The sequence below is a fragment of the Rattus norvegicus genome, chromosome 9, assembly GCF_021556685.1.
Source record: "Rattus norvegicus strain SHRSP/BbbUtx chromosome 9, alternate assembly SHRSP_T2T, whole genome shotgun sequence".
Lineage (NCBI taxonomy): Eukaryota > Metazoa > Chordata > Mammalia > Rodentia > Muridae > Rattus > Rattus norvegicus.
The window spans coordinates 17,542,231-17,564,483 of NC_141542.1; the positions used below are offsets into that span (position 1 = coordinate 17,542,231).

At 37.9% G+C, this 22,253-nt stretch overlaps 1 protein-coding gene across 6 annotated transcripts in view; it reads left to right on the top strand.

Annotated features, from left to right (window-relative positions):
* The window catches only part of Adgre4 (adhesion G protein-coupled receptor E4), a 135,566-nt gene that overhangs the window by 102,253 nt on the left and 11,060 nt on the right, over positions 1–22,253 (top strand). For all 6 annotated transcript variants that reach the window (XM_087567176.1, XM_087567178.1, XM_087567175.1 and 3 more), the window contains 1 exon segment: positions 16,337–16,432. In XM_087567176.1, the coding sequence (XP_087423302.1) occupies positions 16,337–16,432 (96 nt within the window).

Sequence of the window (22,253 nt, forward strand, 5' to 3'; positions counted from 1 at the left end):
TTTAAATAGTCTTTCATTGCTTTCTTTGTTTGTTCCTTCATCAAGTTATCATTGAGTATAATGTTGTTAAGCTTCCTTCTGTATATGGGCTTCTGTTATTTTTGTTGTTAATGAAGACCAGCCCTAGTTTGTGGCAATCTGATATGAGTCATGGGATTAGTTCTATCCTCTTGTATCTGTTGAGACCTGTTTTGTGATGGATTATATAGTCAATTTTGGAAAATGCGAAATGAGGGGTTGAGAAAAGTTATATTCTTTTGTTTTAGGATGAAATGTTCTATTGATATCTGTTATATCCATTTGATAACTTCTGGTCATTTCACTGTGTTGCTATTTAGTTTGTTTCCATGATCTGTCCAATGATGAGAGTTGTGTATTGAATTGTCCCACTATTATTGTGGGAGGTGCAATGTGTGCTTTGAGCTTTAGTAAAGTTTCTTTTAAGAATGTGGGTGCCATTGCATTTGGAGCATAGTTATTCAGAATTAAATATACATATTGGTAGATTTTTCCTTTGACAAGTATGAAGTGTTTTTCCTTACCTTTTTTGATAACTTTTGGTTGGAAGCCAATTTTATTTGATATTAGAATGGCTACTCCAGTTTGTTTATTAAGAACATTTGCTTGGAAAATTGTTGTCCAACTTGTTACTTTGATAGTATCTCTCTTTATCCCTGAAGCATGTCTCCTGTATGCAGCAATATGCTGGGTCCTGTTTCCATATACAGTCTCTTAGTCTATGTCTTTTTATTGAGGAATTGAGTCCATTGATGTTGAGAGATATTGAAGACCAATGATCATTAGATGCTGAGAAAGCATTTGACAAAATTAAACACCCCTTCATGTTAAAAGTCTTGTAAAGATCAGGAATTCAAGGCACACACCTAAACACAATAAAAGCAATATACAGCAAACCAGTAGCCAACATCAAACTAAATGGAGAGAAACTTGAAACAATCCCACTAAAATCAGATACTAGACAAGAATGGCCACTGTCTCCCTACCTATTAATATGGTACTCAAATTTCAAGTCAGAGCAGATAGATAAAAGGGGTGGTAAAATGGATAGAAATTGAAAAACAAGAAGTAAAACATCACTATTTGCACATTATATGATAGTATAATTAAGGGACCCCCAAAATTCCACCAGCGAACTCCTAAACATTCTCAACTGAAGAATATCAAATTGCTGAGAGACACCTAAAGAAATGTTCAACATCCTTATTCATCAGGGAAATGCACATCAAAATATCCCTGAGAATCCACTTCTACCAATCAGAGATGCTGGTGAGGATGTGGTGAAAGAGGAACACTCCTCAATTGTTTGTGGGATTGCAAGCTGGTACAACCACTCAGGAAATGAGTTGGTTTCTTAGAAAATTGTACATCATACTACTAAGGACCCAGTTATACCTCTCTAACTCAAAAGATGCTCCAACATTCAACAAGGACACATGTTCCACTGTGTTCATAGCAGCAAATTTTTGTATCTAGGACTCATCATCTTGAGGGTGTAACCCAATCACAAAAGAACACATATTGTTTGTACTTACTGATATGTGGATATTAGCCCAAAAGCCCAGGGGCAGGTTTCTGCAGGGGAAACTGAGAAAGGGGATTTAAAATGTAAATAAAAATATGCAATAAAAGAAACAAATTGAAAACTATATATCTGTGGTTTCTGTGATGGGTTTTGTTTCCTTAATTTCTCAGCCTGATTATCTTTTAAATAAAGGAAGGCTACTGATTTGTTTTAATTAATTTTATATCCAGCCACTTTTCTGAACTTGTTTATCTGCTACAAGTGTTCTCTGATTGAATTTTGAGATGTCTCATGTATACTACCATATCATCTACAAAAGATGATACTTTGACTTTCTATCTTCCAATTTTTCCCACCTTAATCACCTTTTGTTGTATAATTGCTCTATCTAGAATTTTGAGTACTATATTGAATAGACAGAAAGTGGGCAATGTTTCTTTTCCTAGATTTTAGTGGATATGCTTCTAGTTTCTATTTAATTCGATGTTGGCTGTTGGTTTGCTATGTATTGCTTTTGTTATGCTTAAGTATGTGTCATGAATTCCAGGTGCTTCCAAGACATTTAACATGAAGTGGTGTTGTATTTTTTTGAAGGCTTTTTCAGCATTTAAAAAAAGACCATGTGGTTATTTTTCCCTTGAGGTTGTCTATATAGTGTATCATGTCAATGGATTTTTGTGTATTGAACCATCCCTGCATCCCTGGGATAAAACCTCCTTGATCATGTTTAATGTTGGTTTTGATTTGTTCTTGGATCTGGTTTGGGAAAACTTTATTGTTTATTTTTTATTCATTAATCATAAGCAAAGCTGATCTGAAGTTCTCTTTTCTCCTTATGTCTTTGGGTGATTTAGGTAGCAGAGTAACAGTGATTTCACAAATGAATTAGGTAGTGGTCACTCTGTTTCTGTTTGGTGAAAGAGTTTGAGGAATGTTGGTATTAGATCTTCTTTGAAGGTCTAAAAGCATCTATCCTTGGGCTTTTTCTAATTGGAAGATTTTTGATGACTATTTCTTTTCCCATACGGATTATGAGACTGTTAATTTTGGAATGTGGTATATGTTCTTTTATTTTAGAGGAGTGTTTAACTACGGTGGTTTTGTTTTGTCTGTTTTCTTGAAGTTGAGTATTGTTATTTCAAGTTCTATAAATAATTATACTGTAATTTTGATGGAAGAATGCATTGCTCAAGGTAAGGTGGCCATGTTTCCTATGATTATTCTACCTACTTATGTGTATAGGCAACCTCTCTAACTTCTGGTATCTTCTTTAATTTCCTTTTTAAATGACTTGAAGATTTTGCCATGTAGGTCTTTTCCACGCTTAGGGTTACATCAACATATTTTATAATACTTATGGTTATTGTGAATGGTGTCGTTTCTTTCATTTCTTTCAGCCTATTTTTCCTCTGTTATAGGAAGGCTATTGAATTTTTTGTTTGTTTGTTTAATTTCAGGGAGTTTGTATGATGGATTTGATGGACAAATTTTCTTTTCTTTCCTTTTCTTTCCTTTCTTTCTTTTTTTTCCAGGAGCTGAGGACCTAACCCAAGGCCTTGTGCTTGCTAGGCAAGCGCTCCACCACTGAGCTAAATCCCCAACCCCACAAATTTTCTTATGTACATTCAGGCCTCCATCTCTGGGGTAAACCATGGTTGAATATGATAACTGATCTTTTTGATGTGTCCTTGAGTTTTGTTTGTGATTATTTTATTGAATTTTTTACATTAATGTTTATGAGGAAATTGGTCTGTTGAATCACTATATATTGATGTTTGTGTAGTTTGGGTATCAGGCAAATTATGTCATCATAACATAAGTGGGCATTCTTTATTTTATTTTATTTTTGTGGAATAAATTTTAGAGGTTTCCATTTAGCTCTCTTTCAAATGTGATAAATCCACCTGACTGTTTTTTGTTTGTTTGTGAGACTTTTAAATGTCCCTATAACATATAAACCTATCCAGTCTACAGGATGATGTCCTCGCCCCTTAACACTATCCCACTAGACCTCCCCAATCCCTGGGGACTCAAGTCTCTTGAGGGTTATATGCTTCTTCTCTGAAAGAGTCAGACTCAGCAGTCTTCTGCTGTATGTATGTTGGAGGTCTTGTATCTGCTGGTGTATGCTGCCTGGTTGGTAGCTCAGTGTCTAAGAAATCTCAGAGATCCAGGATAATTGAGACTGCTAGTCTTCCTCTAAGATTGCCCTCCTCCTCAGCTTCTTCCAGCTTTTCCCTAATTCCACCATAGAAGTCAGCAGCTTATGTCCATTGGTTGAGTGTTTGTTGGTTCTTTTGGAGGGTAGTCATGATATATCCCTTTCTGTGAGCACACCAAACATCAATATTAGTATCAGACCTTGGAGACTCTCCTTAAGCTGGATCCAAATTTGAGCCTGTCACTAGAACTCCTTTTCCTCAGACTCTTCTCTGTTTTGTCTGTGCAGTTCTTTCAGACAATACCAATTTTGGTCAGGGTTTTTGACTGTGGTATAGTAACCCAATCTCTTCATTTAATGCCTTTATTTTCACATCCTCGCCAGCATGAGCTGTCACCTGAACTTTTTTTATTTTTTCTTTATTAACTTGAGTATTTCTTATTTACATTTCAATTGTTATTCCCTTTCCCAGTTTCCAGGCTAATATCCCCCTAACCCCTTCCTCTTCCCTTCTATATGGGTGTTTCCCTCCCCATCCTTCCCCATTACTGCCCTCCCCCCCAACAATCCCATTCACTGGGGGTTCAGCACTTCCTTGCTTCATCAATCTTGTCTAATTGGGTGGCTGTATATGTATGGGCCACATGCGGGGCAGGCTCTGAATGGGTGTTCCTTCTATCTCTGTTTTAATCTTTGCCTCCCTATTCCCTGCAAAGGGTATTCTTGTTCCCCTTTTAAAGAAGGAGTGAAGCATTCACATTTTAGTCATCCTTCTTTAGTTTCATGTGTTCTGTGCATCTAGGGTAATTCAAGCATTTGGGCTAATAACCACTTATCAATGAGTGCATACCATATGTGTTTCCCTGTGATTGGGTTACCACACTCAGGATGATATTTTTCAGTTCCATCCATTTGCCTATGAATTTCATAAAGTCATTGTTTTTGATAGCTGAATATTATTCCATTGGGTAGATGTACCATATTTTCTGTATCCATTCCTCTGTTCAAAGGCATCTGGGTTCTTTCCAGTTTCTGGCTATTATAAATAAGGCTGCTATGAACATAGTGGAGCATGGGTCTTTGTTATATGTCGGGGCATCTTTTGGGTACATGCCCAAAAGAGGTATAGCTGGGTCCTCAGGTAATTCAATGTCCAATTTTCTGAAGAAACTCCAGACTGATTTCCAGAATGGTTGTACCAGTCTGCAATCCCACCAACAATGGAGGAGTGTTCCTCATTTTCCACATCCTTGCCACCATCTGCTGTCACCTGAATTTTTGATCTTAGCCATTCTCACTGGTATGGCGTGAAATCTCATGATTGTTTGATTTGCATTTCCCTTATAACTAAAGATGTTGAACATTTCTTTAGGTGTTTCTCAGCCATTGACATTCCTCAGCTGTGAATTCTTTGTTTAGCTCTGAACACCATTTTTTAATAGGGTTATTTGTCTCCCTGCCATCTAATTTCTTGAGTTCTTTGTATATTTTGGATAAAAGCTCTCTATCAGTTATAGGATTGGTAAAGATCTTTTCCCAATCTGTTGGTTGTCGTTTTGTCCTAACAACAGTGTCCTTTGCCTTACAGAAGACTTGCAGTTTTATGAGATCCCATTTGTCGATTCTGGATCTTAGAGCATAAGCCATTGGTGTTTTGTTCAGGAAATTTTCTCCAGTGCCCATGTGTTCGAGATGCTTCCCCACTTTTTCTTCTATTAGTTTGAATGTATCTAGTTTGATGTGGAGGTCCTTGATCCACTTGGACATAAGCTTTGTACAGGGTGATAAGCATGGATCGATTTGCATTCTTTTACATGCTGACCTCCAGTTGAACCAGCACCATTTGCTGAAAATGCTATCCTTTTTCCATTGGATGGTTTTGGCCCCTTTGTCAAAAATCAAGTGATCATAGGTGTGTGGGTTCATTTCTGGGTCTTCAATTCTATTCCACTGGCCTATCTGTCTGTCTCTGTACTAAAACCATGCAGTTTTTATCACTATTGTTCTGTAATACTGCTTGAATTTAGGGATAGTGATTGCCCCAGAAGTCCTTTTATTCTTGAGGATAGATTTAGCTATTTTGTATTTTTTTGTTATTCCAGAAGAAGTTGATGTTCTGTCTAACTCTCTGAAGAGTTGGATTGGTATTTTCATGGGGATTGCATTGAATCTGTAGATCGCTTTTGGTAAAATCGCCCTTTTACTATATTAATCCTGTGAATCCATGAGCATGGGAGATGTATCCATCTTCTGAGATCTTCTTCAATTTCTTTCTTCAGAGGCTTGAAGTTTTTATCATACAGATCTTTCACTCATTTTAGATAAAGTCACACTGAGGTATTTTATATTATTTGGGACGATTTTGAAAGGTGTCGTTTCCCTAATTTCTTTCTCGGCTTTTTTCTCTTTTGTGTAGAGGAAGGCTACTGATTTATTTGAGTTAGTTTTATACCCCGCCAATTTGCTGAAGGTGTTTATTAGGTTTAGTAGTTCTCTGGTGGATCTTTTGGGATCACTTAAATATACTATCATATGATCTGCAAATAGTGATATTTTGACTTCTTCTTTTCCAATCTGTATCCCATTGATCTCCTTTTGTTGTCTGATTGCTCTGGCTAGAACTTCAAGAACTATATTCAATAAGTAGGGAGAGAGTGGGCACCCTTGTCTAGTCCCTGATTTTAGTGGGATTACTTCAAGTTTCTCTCCATTTAGTTTAATGTTAGCTACTGGTTTGCTGTATATGGCTTTTACTATGTTTAGGTATGGGCCTTGAATTCCTATTCTTTTCAGGACTTTTATCATGAATGGGTGTTGAATTTGTCAAATGTTTTCTCAGCATCTAATGAAATGATCATGTGGTTTTATCTTTCAGTTTGTTTACATTATGGATTACATAGTTGGTTTTACGTATATTAAACCATCACTGCATGCCTGGAATGAAGCCTACTTAATCATGTGGATGATGGTTTTGATGTGCTCTTGGATTCGGTTTGCCAGAATTTCATTGAGTATTTTTGCATTGATATTCATAAGGGAAATTGGTCTGAAGTCTTCTTTCTTTGTTGGGTTTTTGTTTGGTTTAGGTATAAGAGTAATTGTAGCTTCATAGAAAAAAAGTCGGCAGCACTCGATCTGTTTCAATTTTGTGGAATAGTTTGGATAGTATTGGTATGAATTCTTCTATGAAGTTCTGATAGAATTCTGCACTGAACCTCTCTGGACCTGGGCTCTTTTTGATTGGGAGACCTGTATTGACTGCTTCTCTTTCTTTAGGAGTTATGGGGTTGTTTAAATGGCTTATCTGTTCCTGATTTATCTTTGGTACCTGGTAATTGGGTAGGAAATTGTCCATTTCCTCCAGATTTTCAAATATTGTTGAATATGGGCTTTTGTAGTAGGATCTGATGGTTTTTTAAATTTCCTCTGATTCTGTAGTTATGTCTTTCTTTTCATTTCTGATTTTGTCAATTTGGACACACTCTCATTAGTCTGGCTAACAGTTTATCTATTTTGTTGATTTTCTCAAAGAACCAGCTTTTGGTTCTGTTGATTCTTTGTATAGACGTTTTTGTTTCTACTTGGTTGATTTCAGCTCTGAGTTTGATTATTTCCTGCCTTCTATCCTCCTGGGTCTATTTGCTTCTTTTGGTTCTAGAGCTTTTAGGTGTCCTGTCAAGCTGTTGATATATTGGCTCTCCTGTTTCTTTCTGCAGGCACTCAGCGCTATGAATTTTCCTCTTAGCACAGCTTTCATTGTGTTCCATAAGTTTGGGTATGTTGTACCTTCATTTTCATTATATTCTAAGAAATCTTTAATTTCTTTCTTTTTTTTCTTCCTTGACCAGGTTATCATTGAATAGAGCATTGTTCAACTCCCATGTATATGTGTGCATTCTTTCGTTATTTTTGTTGAAGTCCAGCTTTAGCCTGTGGTGGTCTGATAGGATGCATGAGATTATTTCTATCTTTCTGTATCTATTGAGGCCTGTTTTATGACCAATTATGTGATCAATTTTACAGAAAATACCATGGGATGGGGAGAAGAAGGTATATCCTTTTGTTTTAGGATAGAATGTTCTATAAATATCCGTTAAGTCCATTTGGTTCATGACTTCTCTTAGTCTGTCTATTTCTCTGTTTCATTTCTATTTCCATGATCTGTCCGTTGATGAGAGTGGGGTGTTGAAATCTCCTACTATTATTGTGTGAGGTGCAATTGCTGTTGTGAGCTTTAGTAAGGTTTCTTTTATGTATGTAGGTACCCTTGTATTTGGAGCATAAATATTTAGGATTGAGAGTTCATTTTATTGGATTTTTCATTTGATGAATATGAAGTGTCCTTCTGTATCTTTTTTGATGTCTTTTAGTTGAAAATTGATTTTATTCGATATTAGAATAGCTACTCCAGCTTGCTTCTTCAGACCATTTGCTTGGAGTTGTTGTCCAGCCTTTCACTCTGAGGTAGTGTCTGTCTTTGTCCCTGAGGTATGTTTCCTGTATGCAGCAGAATGCAGGGTCCTCATTGCGTATCCAGTTTGTTAATCCATGCCTTTTTATTGGGGACCTAAATCTATTGATGTTGAGAGATATTAAGGAATAGTGATTATTGCTTCCTGTTTTATTCGTATTTGGAAGTGAGATTATTATTGTGTGCTTTTCTTCTCTTTGTTTTGTTGCCAAGACGACTAGTTTCTTGCTTTTTCTAGGGTGTAGCTTGCCTGCTTATGTTGGGCTTTTCCATTTATTATCCTTTGTAGGCCTGGATTTGTTGAAAGATATTGTGTAAATTTGGTTTTGTCATGGAATGTCTTGGTTTCTCCATCTATGTTAATTGAGACTTTTGCTGGATACAGTAACCTGGTCTGGCATTTGTGTTCTCTTAGTGTCTGTATTCATCTGTCCAGGATCTTCTGGCTCTCATAGTCTTTGGTGAGAATTCAGTTGTGGTTCTGTTAGGTCTGCCTTTATATGTTACTTGACCTTTTTCTCTTACTGCTTTTAATATTCTTTCTTTATTTTGTCCATTTGGTGTTTTGACTATTATGTGACAGGAGCAGTTTCTTTTCTGGTCTAATCCATTTGGAGGCTTCTTTTATGTTTATGGGCATCTCCTTCTTTATGTCAGGGAAATTTTCATCTATGATTTTGTTGAAGATATTTACTGGTCCTTTGAGCTGGGAGTCTTTACTCTCTTCTATACCTGTTATCCTTAGGTTTGATCTTCTCATTGAGTCCTGGATTTCCTGTATGTTTTGGACCAGTAGCTTTTTCCCTTTTACATTATGTTTGACTGTTGTGTTGATTATTTTTATGGAATCTTCTGCTCCTGAGATTCTCTCTTTTATCTCCTGTATTCTGTTGGTGATGTTTGTGTCTATGGCTCCTTGTCTCTTCCTTTGGTTTTTTCATCCCAGGATGTCTCCCTTTGTGCTTTCTTTATTGCTTCTATTTCCATTTTTAATTCCTTCACCTGTTGATTGTGTTTTCCTGGAATTCTTTCTGTTATTTTTGTAATTCCTCTCTATAGGCTTCTACTTGTTTATTTACGTTTTCCTACGTTTCTCTAAGAGAGTTCTTTTTGTCTTTCTTGAAGTCCTCCAATATCATGATCAAATGTGATTTTAAATCTAGATCTTGCTTTTCTGGTGTGTTTGGATATTCCATGTTTGTTTTGGTGGGAGAATTGGGCTCCTATGATGCCATGTAGTCTTAGTTTCTGTTGCTTGAGTTCCTGCACTTGCCTCTCACCATCAGGTTTTCTCTGGTGTTACCTTGTTCTCTTATGTTTGACAGTGGCTAGACTGTCCTATAGGCCTGTGTGTCAGGAGTGCTGTAGACCTGTTTTCCTGTTTTCTTTCAACCAGTTTTGGGAACAGAGTGTTCTGCTTTCGGGCATGTAGTCTTTCCTGTCTACTGGTAATCAGGTGTTCCTGTGGGCATGTGTCCTGAGTCTACCAGGCAGGTCACTTGGAGTAGAAAAGTTGGTCTTACCTGTGGTCCAGCGGCTGAAGTTCCTCCTTGGGGTCTACTTTTGAGTTCTCCATAAGGGCGGCAACCAGGAGGTCCTGTGCCTCCTTTTCCCATGGCCCCTGTGCACCAGGGTTCCAGATGACATTAGATGTTTTCCTCTGGAGTCAGAAATGTGGGTAGAGTATAGTGTCTTCTGGCTTCCCAGGCGTGTCGCCCCTTTTAAGGTTTAGCTCTCCCTCCCACCAAATTTGGGTGTAGGGAGCCTTTGATCTGGTCCCTTCAGATCTGGGCAGTGTCTGGATCGCTGGGTGTAATATTTCTTTTAAAATATGAGCACCCTTGTATTTGGCACATCCTTGTTCAGAATTGAGACATCATTAACTTTATGGATTTTTTTCCTTTGATGTGTATGAAAAGTCCCTCCCTATCGCACTTTATTAATTTTGTAGGAATTCTATTTTCTTTTAAATATTAGAATGCCTGTAAGAGCTTGTTTCTTGGGTTCATTTGCTTGGACAATCTCTTTCCACCTTTTCCTATTAGAAAATGTCAGTCTTTTTTGCTATTTCATTTTTATGTATCACAAGGGTGGAATCTGTTTTTATATCCATTGTTTGCCTGCTTACTTTAATTGGGCAATTGAGTTCATTGATATCGAGAGCTTGCAGTGTTCAATGCTTATTGATTTCTGTTGTTTTGTTGTTGGAGTGGTAGTGTGTGTGTGTGTGTGTGTGTGTGTGTGTGTGTGTGTGTGTGTTTCTTTTCTTTTTGTTTCGTTGCTGATGTGAGATTACTTTTTGTCGGAGTTTTCATTTGTATAATTAACTTCCTTGGATTAGAATTTTCCTTTTGTTCCTTCTATATGACTGTGTTTGTGTATAGTTATTGTTTTGGATTATTAAAAATAGACTGTCATGAGATATCTTGTTTTTTTCCATCTATGGTTATGAAAAGTATGGATGGTTACAGTACATTATTAATACATGTAATTCCTTTACTTTTACCATCTTTTCATGTTCTGTAAGCATCTTGTACTATTACAGGTGGTTACTTTTTTAGGTTAGGACATTATTCTATGGTTTTTCAGAAATATTTTTGTGTCTTTGGTCCATTTGTATGATTCTGAAGTTTGGTCTTTTCATTATTTCGTAAGTTCCTAGATGTTGTATGTCATAAATATATTTAATTTAACATTTTCTTTGATCTCATCAGCACCTGAGATTCTGTCTTCCATCTCTTGTATTCTTTTGGTGATACATTGTGTCTGTAGTTCCTGTTCATGTATCTAGTTTGTTTTTTATTTCCAAATTTATCTCAGTTTTTGTTTAATTTGTTGCTTTTATTTTGATTTCGATGGATTGACTCATATCCTTCAGTTGTTTGTGTTTTTCTGAATTTCCTTAAGGGATTTATCCATTCTTCCTATTGGCCACAATAATATTCATAAAATTGTTTTCAAGGTCTTTTTCTTCATCTTCTGTTGTAATAGAGTATACAGTACTGGCTCTAGTAGGATATAGGGGATTTGTTAATGTGCTTTGGTAGTTCTTTCTTTTTTTTGGAGCTGAGGACCGAACCCAGGGCCTTGTGCTTGCTGGACAAGCACTCTACCACTGAGCTAAATCCTCAACCCCTGGTAGTTCTTTATTGTGTTCATATGTTGGCATGTCGATTTCTGGATTTAGGGTAATTAAAGGTTTCAGTACCATTGTCTCAATTTGCATTTCTCTTTGTGGGTATTTTTTGTTGTTGTTGGTTTGATGACTTCCTCTTTCATCTTCTTTTCTGTGTGGCCTGACTTTTCCACTAAGTGTCATCCATAGTATCTAATATAGTCTCTGCTCCAGTTGGATCCTGAGGAAAGGCTCAATGACACATGCAAGACTGGAGATAAAATCAGGGAAATGAGGAGTTAGTGACGAGTTGGCCATCAGTCAGACTACTTAGTCTCTTCCCTAGTTTATGATCTCTGGTAGAGTAGGAAGTCTCTTCCCCAGTTGGGGTCCCTGATTGTGGTGGACTGGTTGAAATTTTTTTACAGCTGGACATCTTGTTTCAGTTGGGGATTGAGATATCAAAAAGATGGTAGCAAATTAGAGATAAGTTAGGGAGCCATTGAGAGAGCATAATATTTTAGGTGCCTGGCATTTTACCTGGATTTGTTTCAGTCTATTTGTTCTCTAATAGTGTAGGGGAGTCTCTGCCCATGTTTAAGGCTGAGGCACAAGTAAGAGGGTACAGGACAGGGTATACATTCATAGTTAAAATGGAGATGCTTTTGTGTTGGGCAGCCTACCTGTGTTTCTCCCAATAGTTGAGATCTAGTTGAACTAGAAGTCTTCATCCCAGACTGATCTCTGGTAAAGAAAAAAAAAAAAAGAAAAAACAAAAAACAAAAACTCCAGCTCAGTTGAGCATTAGAGCATAGTGTCTTGGTTTTTGGTGTGCAGATTCAAAAGTAATGGGGAGTTTGATGGGATGGCAGCCTATGTGTACTTCTCACAATCTGCTTGTTCTCTGATAGAACAGAATGTCTTTACAACCATTGAAGGCTGAGCACCTCCCAGTGTATGGGGTTTCTAATAGAGGAGAGCTTCTCTGCTACAGGAAGTCTCCATCTCAATTGGGGGCAAAGATAAGGTAATTAAGAGTGTGATGCTGGGCTCATGATCCAGACTCCAGGGTTCTGTAATATCAGTAGGCCAGGGATCATGTATCACCGCGTCTGCATCCAGAGTTTGTTTGCAGCCCCAGCTAACCTGGCTGCACAGAGAGGCACATAAATAGAGACGTTCCTACCTAAGACTTAAAACAAGTCATGCCAAAATGGTGCAGATTTCAAACCTGTCTAGGTACCAGAAAACAAAATCTTTCTCCTTTCCTACCTTCCAGCCTTGTTTCTCTTTCAGAAAGAGGGTTTCTTGTGTAGTACTGGAACTCACTCTGTAGAGCAAGTTAGCCTTGAACTCAAAGATCCATCTGTCTCTGCCTCACAAGTGCTGGAATTAAAGGTGTATGCACCATCTCCTGGGTAACATAGTTGAAACAATGTGCACCATGGAGACCGGGACAGTTGCAGAAGTGGAATGCGGAAAAGCGATGTGCCTGAAATTAACAGGATTCCTGTGGACACTGTTGTGATTACAAAAGCACCAGTGTTCACATTTCCTGGAGCAGCCTCACTGCCACATCAAAAGCTTCCTAAACTGAATTCCCTTAATTTTCCCTTAGCATGGGGATGCACAATAGAAACGTTAATCCTGACGACTCCATCCATACTGGTGCGAGTAGCTGTTGTTGTAAAATATAGATAATATAAAAGCATTGTGGTCTTTTACCCTGATAGGTCCGCACCGCGGTGCTTCAAGATATCTGCTAGATATCTTGGTGGGAACACATCTCAGCTGCACACTTTCCTACACTCAAACCCTCACATAAAAGAACACACAACACAATAATCTTTGACCCAATTGTTAAGATATAATTGCCCATTTAAACATACAAAGCCCGGTAACCATCCATCCCTTAGGAACATTAATAACAACCTGTAAATACACAGAGCAGAATCTTAACATCACCTGCCATGGCTTCTCCCCCTCTCCTCTCTCCTGTCTAGTCCTCTCTCCTCTAGTCTCCTCCTCGTCCTTCAAACTTCTCTCCCGCCCATCCTTCCTTCTCCTCCAATGACAGGCCTCCTTCTATCCTGTACCTGCCCTTCACCTGTACTTTACAAATTCAATGGGGAGGTGGATCTGGCGAAGTCACCTGAGTTCTGAGTAGGAGACTAGGCCGCTGTCTTTGCTGCAGTGGAATTAGCATCAAAATACAGATAACTTCAGGGCAAACCACAACAACTAGCATCTGAATTTAGAGTCCCAGGATGAAGGAATCTTTGATTCCAATCCAAACATGCCCTTTCTCCCTCTTCCATGGTCACCATTCCTGTATTTATTAGTTCACAGGCCTGGCAAGTACCATTTCATACATGGCAAATGTCTCAAATGCAAAATTAAACTTTGCCAGTCTCATGCATTTCTAGACATTAAATTAAACAAGGTCTCACTATGTAGCCCTGTCTGGCCTAGAACACTATGACAGCTTGGGTTCTAAAACACAGAGTTCTACCTGCCTCTGTCTGCAGTTCCGTAATTTAAAAGAATTCCAGCAAGCCTGGCCTTGTAGCTCAGCCAACCACACCCAACTCACCTCAGGTAGAAAAGAGTGTGGAGAAAATAGTCTCCACACCAGTCCTGTTAAGTCCACTGAGATGTAGTCTACTCCAACAGGGAAGTTGTAGTTGTGTCCTGATCGCAGACATTTGATCCTGTCTGAACTACATTGCCCAGAAAACTTTGCATGAAGCTCAGCCAATGAAAATGTGCATTCCAGCGACGATGAGAACCATTGGGCGGGACCTTTGGCTTTGCGGGCAGAAGATTCTTTGTAACTTCCTGGAGAGATCAGTATGGTTCACAGAAAACTGGTGTCATTGGCTTTAGCCATGGCTGGAAAGCCGGCGCGTTAGAAGTGTTTGTCCTTCCTCTCAGAGACGGATCTGAGGTCTGTGACAACCCGTGTGATCTGATCCAGCCTTAGAGTGGGGATGGCCACGTCCCCACGCCCCATCATGCTCTGGAGCCCAATGGTGATAGTGGAGGCTGCGGGTGGAGCCCTGCCCCAGGTTTCCTAGTATTCAGTGAAACCTGCCAACCAGGAAGAGGGCTGCGTGTCCTTTGAGGATGTGGCTGTGTACTTCTCCTGGGAGGAATGGACACTGCTTGATGACTCTCAAAGGCTTCTGTACCAGACGGTGATAACAGAAATCTTCACACTTGAAATCTCAGCAGGACAAAAGAAATGCTTCAAAGCAAACGAGGGCATCATCTACCCACACCTCCAGCCCAGAAAAGTGAAGTTGTCACTGGACTTAGGATGCATTGTGAACCCTTGGATTCTGGGATAGGCTCTGAGCAGAGCAAAAGTGTTTTCTGAACAACAGGCACACCCAGCACTGGTCTATGGGTGCGGAGATTATAGGGAGTAGCTTCAGCCACTGGCAAACCTTCAGCCCTGAGACTGAACCTGACCTTAGAGAAGTTCTGAGAATGGCTTTTGTGAGACACCGTCACTGGAACTTCCTCCTCTAGTAGGTACATCAGGACGAGGACTGTTGTCATCTTTCTGTTCCCAAGGAGTTGATGTCAAGGAGCTAAGTGAGATGGCAGACTTTCTGAATTTGGATGGCGTAGGAACAGAGTGGTTTAATAATGAGACATGACTACTCTTTTTGCTGAGTGTTGCAGTGCCCTGAAATAAATGTGTTTTTCTTCTCTGTAAAAAAAAAAAAAAAAAAGAGTGTGATGTACTGAGTAGAGAAAGAACAGGGATAGAGATCATGCAAGAGGTTAATTCCAAGGATTCTTTCTAGACTCTTAAACAGTTTTTGCTCTCTAGTAGAGTAAGGGGCCAATGAACATGTTATAGGTTGGAGCACAGTTCATAGGAATGCAAAGGACTTGGGATAAGGTTGAAGAACTCTGAATAATGAGGTGTGGATCTTTGGAAGGAGGGCAGCCCACATGAATTTCTTGGAGTTTTTGAGTTTTCCATAAGAGTAGGGAAACTCTGTGAGTTGGTCTCTGGGAGTACAAGGAGTATAAACATAGTTTGGAGCTGAGTTTTGGCAAGTAGGAGAGTGGACTACTGTGTATATGGAGGGCAGATGCCAAGAGAGAGTAGTAGTTTAGCAGGTAGGCAACCTACACGAATTTCTCTCAGATATTTTAGTCCCTGCTCAGTGGTACAATGATTGCCTTTCAGGCATGATGTCATGGGTTGTTAAGTCCCTAATCTTAAAGATAATTGTAACAACAATAATAGCAGACAGAGCAGGTTCAGAGGAAAGCAAGTGGCTACCTCAATCTTCACACAGGATGATGAATTTCAGGAACAACTGTATAACCATTATTCTGGATGCTTAAGTCTATAGAAGATGATATAACTTGCGCGTATCTTTTCCCACACTTTGTCTCATCTCTTGTGTGATTGTAACACTGAGCTCAGTGTAAATGTTAATGTAAATGATTGTTGAACTATGCTTTATAACAAGGAGAAATCTATATGTGTGGTACAAATCAAATATAAATGTACAGTTGCTCTGAGCCCTTGGATGTTTGACCCAAACATTAGAAAGGTGTATCAAATTTGAGCTCTTCAGACAGCTTTATTCTTAAATGATGCATAATAATTTTTTCTTACAAAAGTTTTATAAATCTAATCTCCTGCTAAATCAGAACATTTGATTTATTACTGGGGATATGACTATGTAGCAAGTATTTATTGAAAATTAAAAATAAATTACTTTAAAAAAGGAAAAGAATAAACAATAATTATCAATATTTTCATTATCATCATCTGTACCACTATCACCAGCACCAATATCATTGTAACCTTATATTTTATATAGATACACTTTATAATAGAGGAATTTAAATTTAAATAAAATTAACACGTTCATATATCATTAAATATATATAGAATAGCAATGAAATTGAAATAGAATAGTAGTTTACATTTGTATCTTGGATATCATGTTAGATACATTTCCTGTTTTTGTAAAAGTTCAAGCTGTGACCATACTTCTAATTGTTCTTTGCCAGGTGCGAATGGAGTATAAGAAGTGGTTTCATAGGCTGCAGAGAGAAACTGAAAGTGAAAGTACGGAATTGTCTCATTCTACTACTCACACCAAAATGGTAAGTTCAACTCTCCCGGAAGGCTTTACATGACTTGATTCAGTTTCACATGCAGACATAAATTACCTTCTTGTTTTTTGATAGAAGAAACTAAAAATCTGGCTTTCAGTACACATCCATGCTTTCTAGATTTGGCAGCAAAATAGCTTTCTTCATTCCCTAATTGTTTCTCTCCTTCCTCCCTTCATTACTGAATTCTTGACACAAACTTCCCTCTCTACCCCACTCATATCTCTCTTGAATATCTTTTTTCCTGTCCCTCCAATCTCCCAATCTCTTTCTATCATTTTTATATGTTCGTTGTCAAGAGTGGATATATATTTATTTCACAAGACTCAATACAGTTCTCATTAAATATAGCCAATGGAAAAATTCTGTACGATGCCACAGGATTCCTCAGCCTCTGGTAATGTCAGGAACAGCCCTGAACTTTGCAGTGGGATTGAGAAGTCATATATTTGCCACCCTTTATCTTGGCACTTTACAACCTATTTCCTTTATGCTAAGACATATAACTTGTCTTCTTTTTCCTTTACACTAGATGGACCATTCTCTGCTATGCTCTTCACTCCCAACAGAACATGTCCATACTATTTTCACAACCTTTCCTGTCTATTGTACTCACATGTGACAATCTCAATCCTTACAGCTTCAGGAGTTTGTCTATAGACTCCATTAATCAAGATTTTTCCAAATACTATAACCCTTTAATATATTCTGTCCATAAAGAAAAGATTCTTCTCAAGATAGTTCCTGTTTTTAGCTTACTATTGTTTTGATGAGACACAGAATTGAGGGTATTTATTTATTTATCTATTTATTTTTATATTCCAGATTTTATTCTCTTTGCAGTTCATCCTCTGACTGTTCCACATCCTATAACTCTTCACTGCCGCCCACCCTGTCTCCATGAGCATGTTCCCATCAGATCTCTAAACTTCCTGGGGACTCCAGTCTCTTGAGGGTTAGGTACATGTTCTCTGACTGAACTCAGGCACAGTAGTCTTTTGCTGTACATGTGTTGGTGGGTGCATCTCAGCTTGTGTATGCTGCCTGGTTGGTAATCCAGTGTCTGAGAGATCTCTGGGGTTCAGGTTAACTGAGACTGCTGGTCCTCTTATTGGGTTGTCCTATTCCTCAGCTTCCTCCAGCTTTCTCCTAATTCAACCAGAGGTGTCAGCAGTTCCTGATCATTGATTGGGTGCACCTATCTGTGTCTGACTCTTTTAGCTGCTTGTTGGGTCTTTTGGAGGGTAGTTATGATAGGTTCCTTTTTGTGAGCGCCCTATAACCTCAGTAATGGAGTCAGGTCTTCATGCCTCCCCTAAGCTGGATTCCAATTTGGGCCTGTCTCTAGACCTTCTTTTCCTCAGGCTCTTCTCCATTTCCATCCTCGCATTTCTTTCAGATGGAAAGATTACAGGTCACAGTTTTGACTATGGGATAGCAACCCCATCCCTTAATTGATGTCCTGTCTTTCTGCTGGATTTGGGCTCAGGTTCCTTCTTCACACTGTAGGGTCTTTCATCTAGGGTGACCCGGTCCTTTAAGTCTTGACAATCTCTCACCTCCTAGGTCTCTGATGCATTCTGGCGGGTTCTCCCAACCTCCTTCTTCCTGAGGTCACCTGTTTCCATTCTTTCTGCTGGCACACAGATCTCAGTCATTTTCCCCTATCCAATACCAAATCATGGGACCCTCTCTCTCCCCATACCCATTCCCTCCTAAGTCCCTCCCTCTTTCCTTCCCACCTTGTGGTTGATTTCTTCTGCCTCAGAAGTGGGACTGAGGTGTCCTCACTTGGGACCTTCAGCTTGTTGACCTTTTTGAGTTCTGTGGACTACATCTTGGGTGTTTTGTACTTTTTTGAGAGGGGCTAATATCCAATTATTAGTGAGAACGTACCTTGCATGTCTTTTTGGGTCTGAGTTATCTCACTCAGGAGGATATTTTCTAGTTCCACCCATTTGCCTGAAAAAACTCAGTATGCCCTCAATATTAATAGCTGGGTAGTATTCCATTGTGTAAATGAAACACATTTTCTATATCCAGTCTTCTGTCATGGACTGTTTCCAGCTTCTGGCTATCTTAAATAAGACTGCTATGAACATATTGGAACATAATCCCCTGTAGCATGGTGGAGTATCTGTTGGATATATTCCCAAAAGTGGTATTACTAGGTCTTTAGGTAGATCTATTTCCAATATTCTGAGGAACCTTCAATTTGATTTCCAGAGTGGTTGTAACAGTTTGCAATCTTACTAGCAATGGAGGAGTAGTCCTCTTTCTCCATATCCTGCACACCATTTGTTGTCCACTGAGGTTTTAATCTTAGGCATTCTGACTGGTGTAAGTTAGAATCTCAGGGTTGTTTTGATCTGCATTTCACTAAGGATTTGAACATTTCTTTAGGTGTTTCTGAGGCATTTGATATTCTTCTGTCATATATTCTGTTTAGTTCCATACGCCATTTTTTATTGGGTTGTTTGGTTGTTTGGTGTTAGCTTCTTCAGTTCATTAAATATTTTGACATTAGCCCTCTATCGAATATGGGGTTAGTGAAGTTTTTTCCCAATTTATAGTTTGCTGGTTTGTCTTATTGACTATCTTCTTTGCTTTACTGAAGCTTTCCAATTTCGTGAGGTCCCATGTATCAAGTCTTGATTTTAGAGCAGGAGACATTGGAGTTCTGTTTAGGAAATTTCTCCCTGTGCCAATGAGTTCAAGGATTTTTCCCACTATCTCTTCTATTAAATTCAGTGTATTTGGTTTTATGTTGAGGTCCTTGATCCACTTGGACTTTAGCTTTCTGCATGGTGACAAATATGGGTCTATTTTCATTTTTCTACATATAGACAGCCAGTTAGACTAGCACCATTTATTGAAGATGCTTTCCTTATTCTGTTGTATATTTTTGGCTCTTTTGTCCAAGATCAAATGTACATAATTGTGTACTTTTATTTCTTGGTCCTGAATACTACTTCATTGATCAACCTTTCTGTCTCTGTACCAATACCATGTCATTTTTATCACTATTGCTCTATTGTATAACCTGAGCTCAGGGATTGTGAATACCTGAGGAGTTCTGTTATTGTTAAGAATAATTTTTGCTATTCTGCTTTTTTTTTGCTTTTCCAGATGAATTTGAGTATTGCTCTTTCCATGTGTTTGAAGAATTGTTTTTAGATTTAGATGGGGATTGCATTGAATCTGTACATTGCCATTGTTAGATGGCCATTTTTACTATGTTAATTCTGCCAATCCATGAGCATTGGGGATCTCTCCATTTTCTAAGATGTTCTTTGATTTCTTTTTTCAGAGACATGAAGTTATTGTAATACTTATCTTTCACTTTTGTTAGAGTTACTCCAAGATACTTTATATTATCTGTGGCTATTTTGAGGGAGTTGTTTCCCTAATTTCTTTTTCAGCCTGTTTATCATTTGTGTAAAGGAAGGCTAACAACTTAAGAGCATACCTAGAACAAAAAGAAGCAAACTCATCCAAGAGGAGTACACAGCAGGAAATAGTCAAACTCAGGGCTGAGATCAACCAAATAGAAACAAAGAGAACAATACAAAAAAAATCAGCAAAACCAAAAGTAGGTTCTTTAAGAGAATCAACAACATAGATAAACCCCTAGCCAAACTAACTAAAGGATTCAGAGGTAGTATCCAAGTTAACAAAATCAGAAATGAAAAGGGAGATGTAACAACAGAAACAAAGGAAATTCAGAAAATCATCAGATCCTATTACAAACCCTCTACTCAACAAAACTGGAAAATCTAGGTGAAATAGATGGTTTTCTAGACAGATACCATATACCAAAGTTAAATAAAGGGTAGTCAAACTTTCTAAACAGGCCCGTATCCCATAAGAAAATAGAAGAATTCATTAAAAGTTTCCCAACTTTTAATGCAGATTTAGTGCAGAATTCTATCAGACCTTCATAGAAGACCTAATACTAATACTGTCCAAACTATTCTAGAAAATAGAAACAGAAGGAACATTAAACAATTCCTTCCATGAAGCCACAATTACACTTATACCTAAACCACACAAAGACACAACAAAGAAAGAGAACTTCAGACCAATTTTCCTTATGAATATTGATGGAAAAATATTCAATAAAATTCTTGCAAACAGAATCCAAGAACACATTAAAAACATCATTCTCAGGAATTCCAAGTTGGTTCAATATATGAAAATTCATTAACATAATCCACCATAGAAAAAACTCAAAGAAAAAAAACACATGATCAACTACTTAGATGCAAAAAAAAAATATTTAACAAAATACAACACCACTTCATGTTAAAAGTATTGGAGGGATCAGGAATTCAAACTCATACCTAAACATAATAAAAACAACTTACTGGGGTTGGGGATTTGGCTCAGTGGTAGAGCGCTTGCCTAGCAACCACAAGGCCCTGGGTTTGGTCCCCAGCTCCGAAAAAAAAGAAAAAAAAACTTACTGCAAACCAACAGCCAATATCAAATTAAATGGAGAAATACTTGAAGCACTCTCACTAAAATCAGGAACAAGGATGCCCGCTTTCCCCATATCTATTTAATATAGTACTTGAAGTGATAGCTAGAACAATAAGACAACAAAAAATGATTGGGGGTATACAAACTGGTAAATAAGAATTGAAGATATCACTATTTGCAAATTGAATTGAGTTATTATCTTATGCTAACTTTCTTTTTAGGAATATCTACTTTCACCATATCTAAAGGGACTAAAACCAATAGAAGTGTGGTTTGGGGGACACCTACATTTAGTAGAGTGTCTGTCCTCTAAGCAGAGGCTCAGTTTTGATCCCTGAAACTTACACAAGACCAAAATTATCATGCTTGTACACCTTTGTAATCTCAGCGTGATCACATACAGATGAATGATCCTGTGAGCTCTGTGTACAACTAGGTTAGATGCATTGGTGAGCCCCTGATTAATTAGGGACCCTGTGAAACAATAAATGACACATGATGAAATTATACTGGTGTCTGTTCATTGTCCTTCATTGTGTGTCCACGAACATGTGCACTAATATAAGCATCCAAGTGCCCTCACATGAAATTGAATCACTGTAACCAGTTTTATGTAGTTATTTATGGCTTTACACCATTTTATCTATCTTGCCTTATGTTATACCATCTAGTTACTGAGAAATTTATTTTCAAGGTAGTACAATGAACAGCCTTGAGTATTATACATGAATAAGAATTTCAAAGTAGTGCATGATAACATGACATCTGGCCATTTCATTGAACTATTATAGTCAGCATTTAGTGGCTACCTATTCTGACAAAGTATTTAACTTGATGTTGAATATTTTACACAATTATTTTACAAATTTAAATTTTTGTAAATGATCTCTTACTTTAAGGCAGCTACCTGACTCCGTAAAATGAATATCCAGGAAACTATATCAATGTCCCTGTTTCAAAAATTTTATAGTGGATCCTTCACAAAATTGTGTAATATTTCTTTGTATGTATGTGTGGGTTGTATCCTTAAATGTTTTGTTAAATCATTAGCCAGTAATTCCTGACTTCTAAACTAGAAAGTGAAAAAGCAAGCACAGGTCACAAGATGGCATGATAAAATATTTTCCCCTTCTAAGCAATCTCTCTCTGGCCAAAATAATTTATTTTTAAAATTCGTTTTATTGTTTGTGAATTTCATTAATACACATAATGTGTTTTTCTCATATCCCATTTTCTAAATCCATTTTCCATATGTTTGTACCAATTTTATTTCCAAACTATATGTTTTTTTCCCTCCATCTGTATTACCTTGGGTATTTCTTATTTGTAT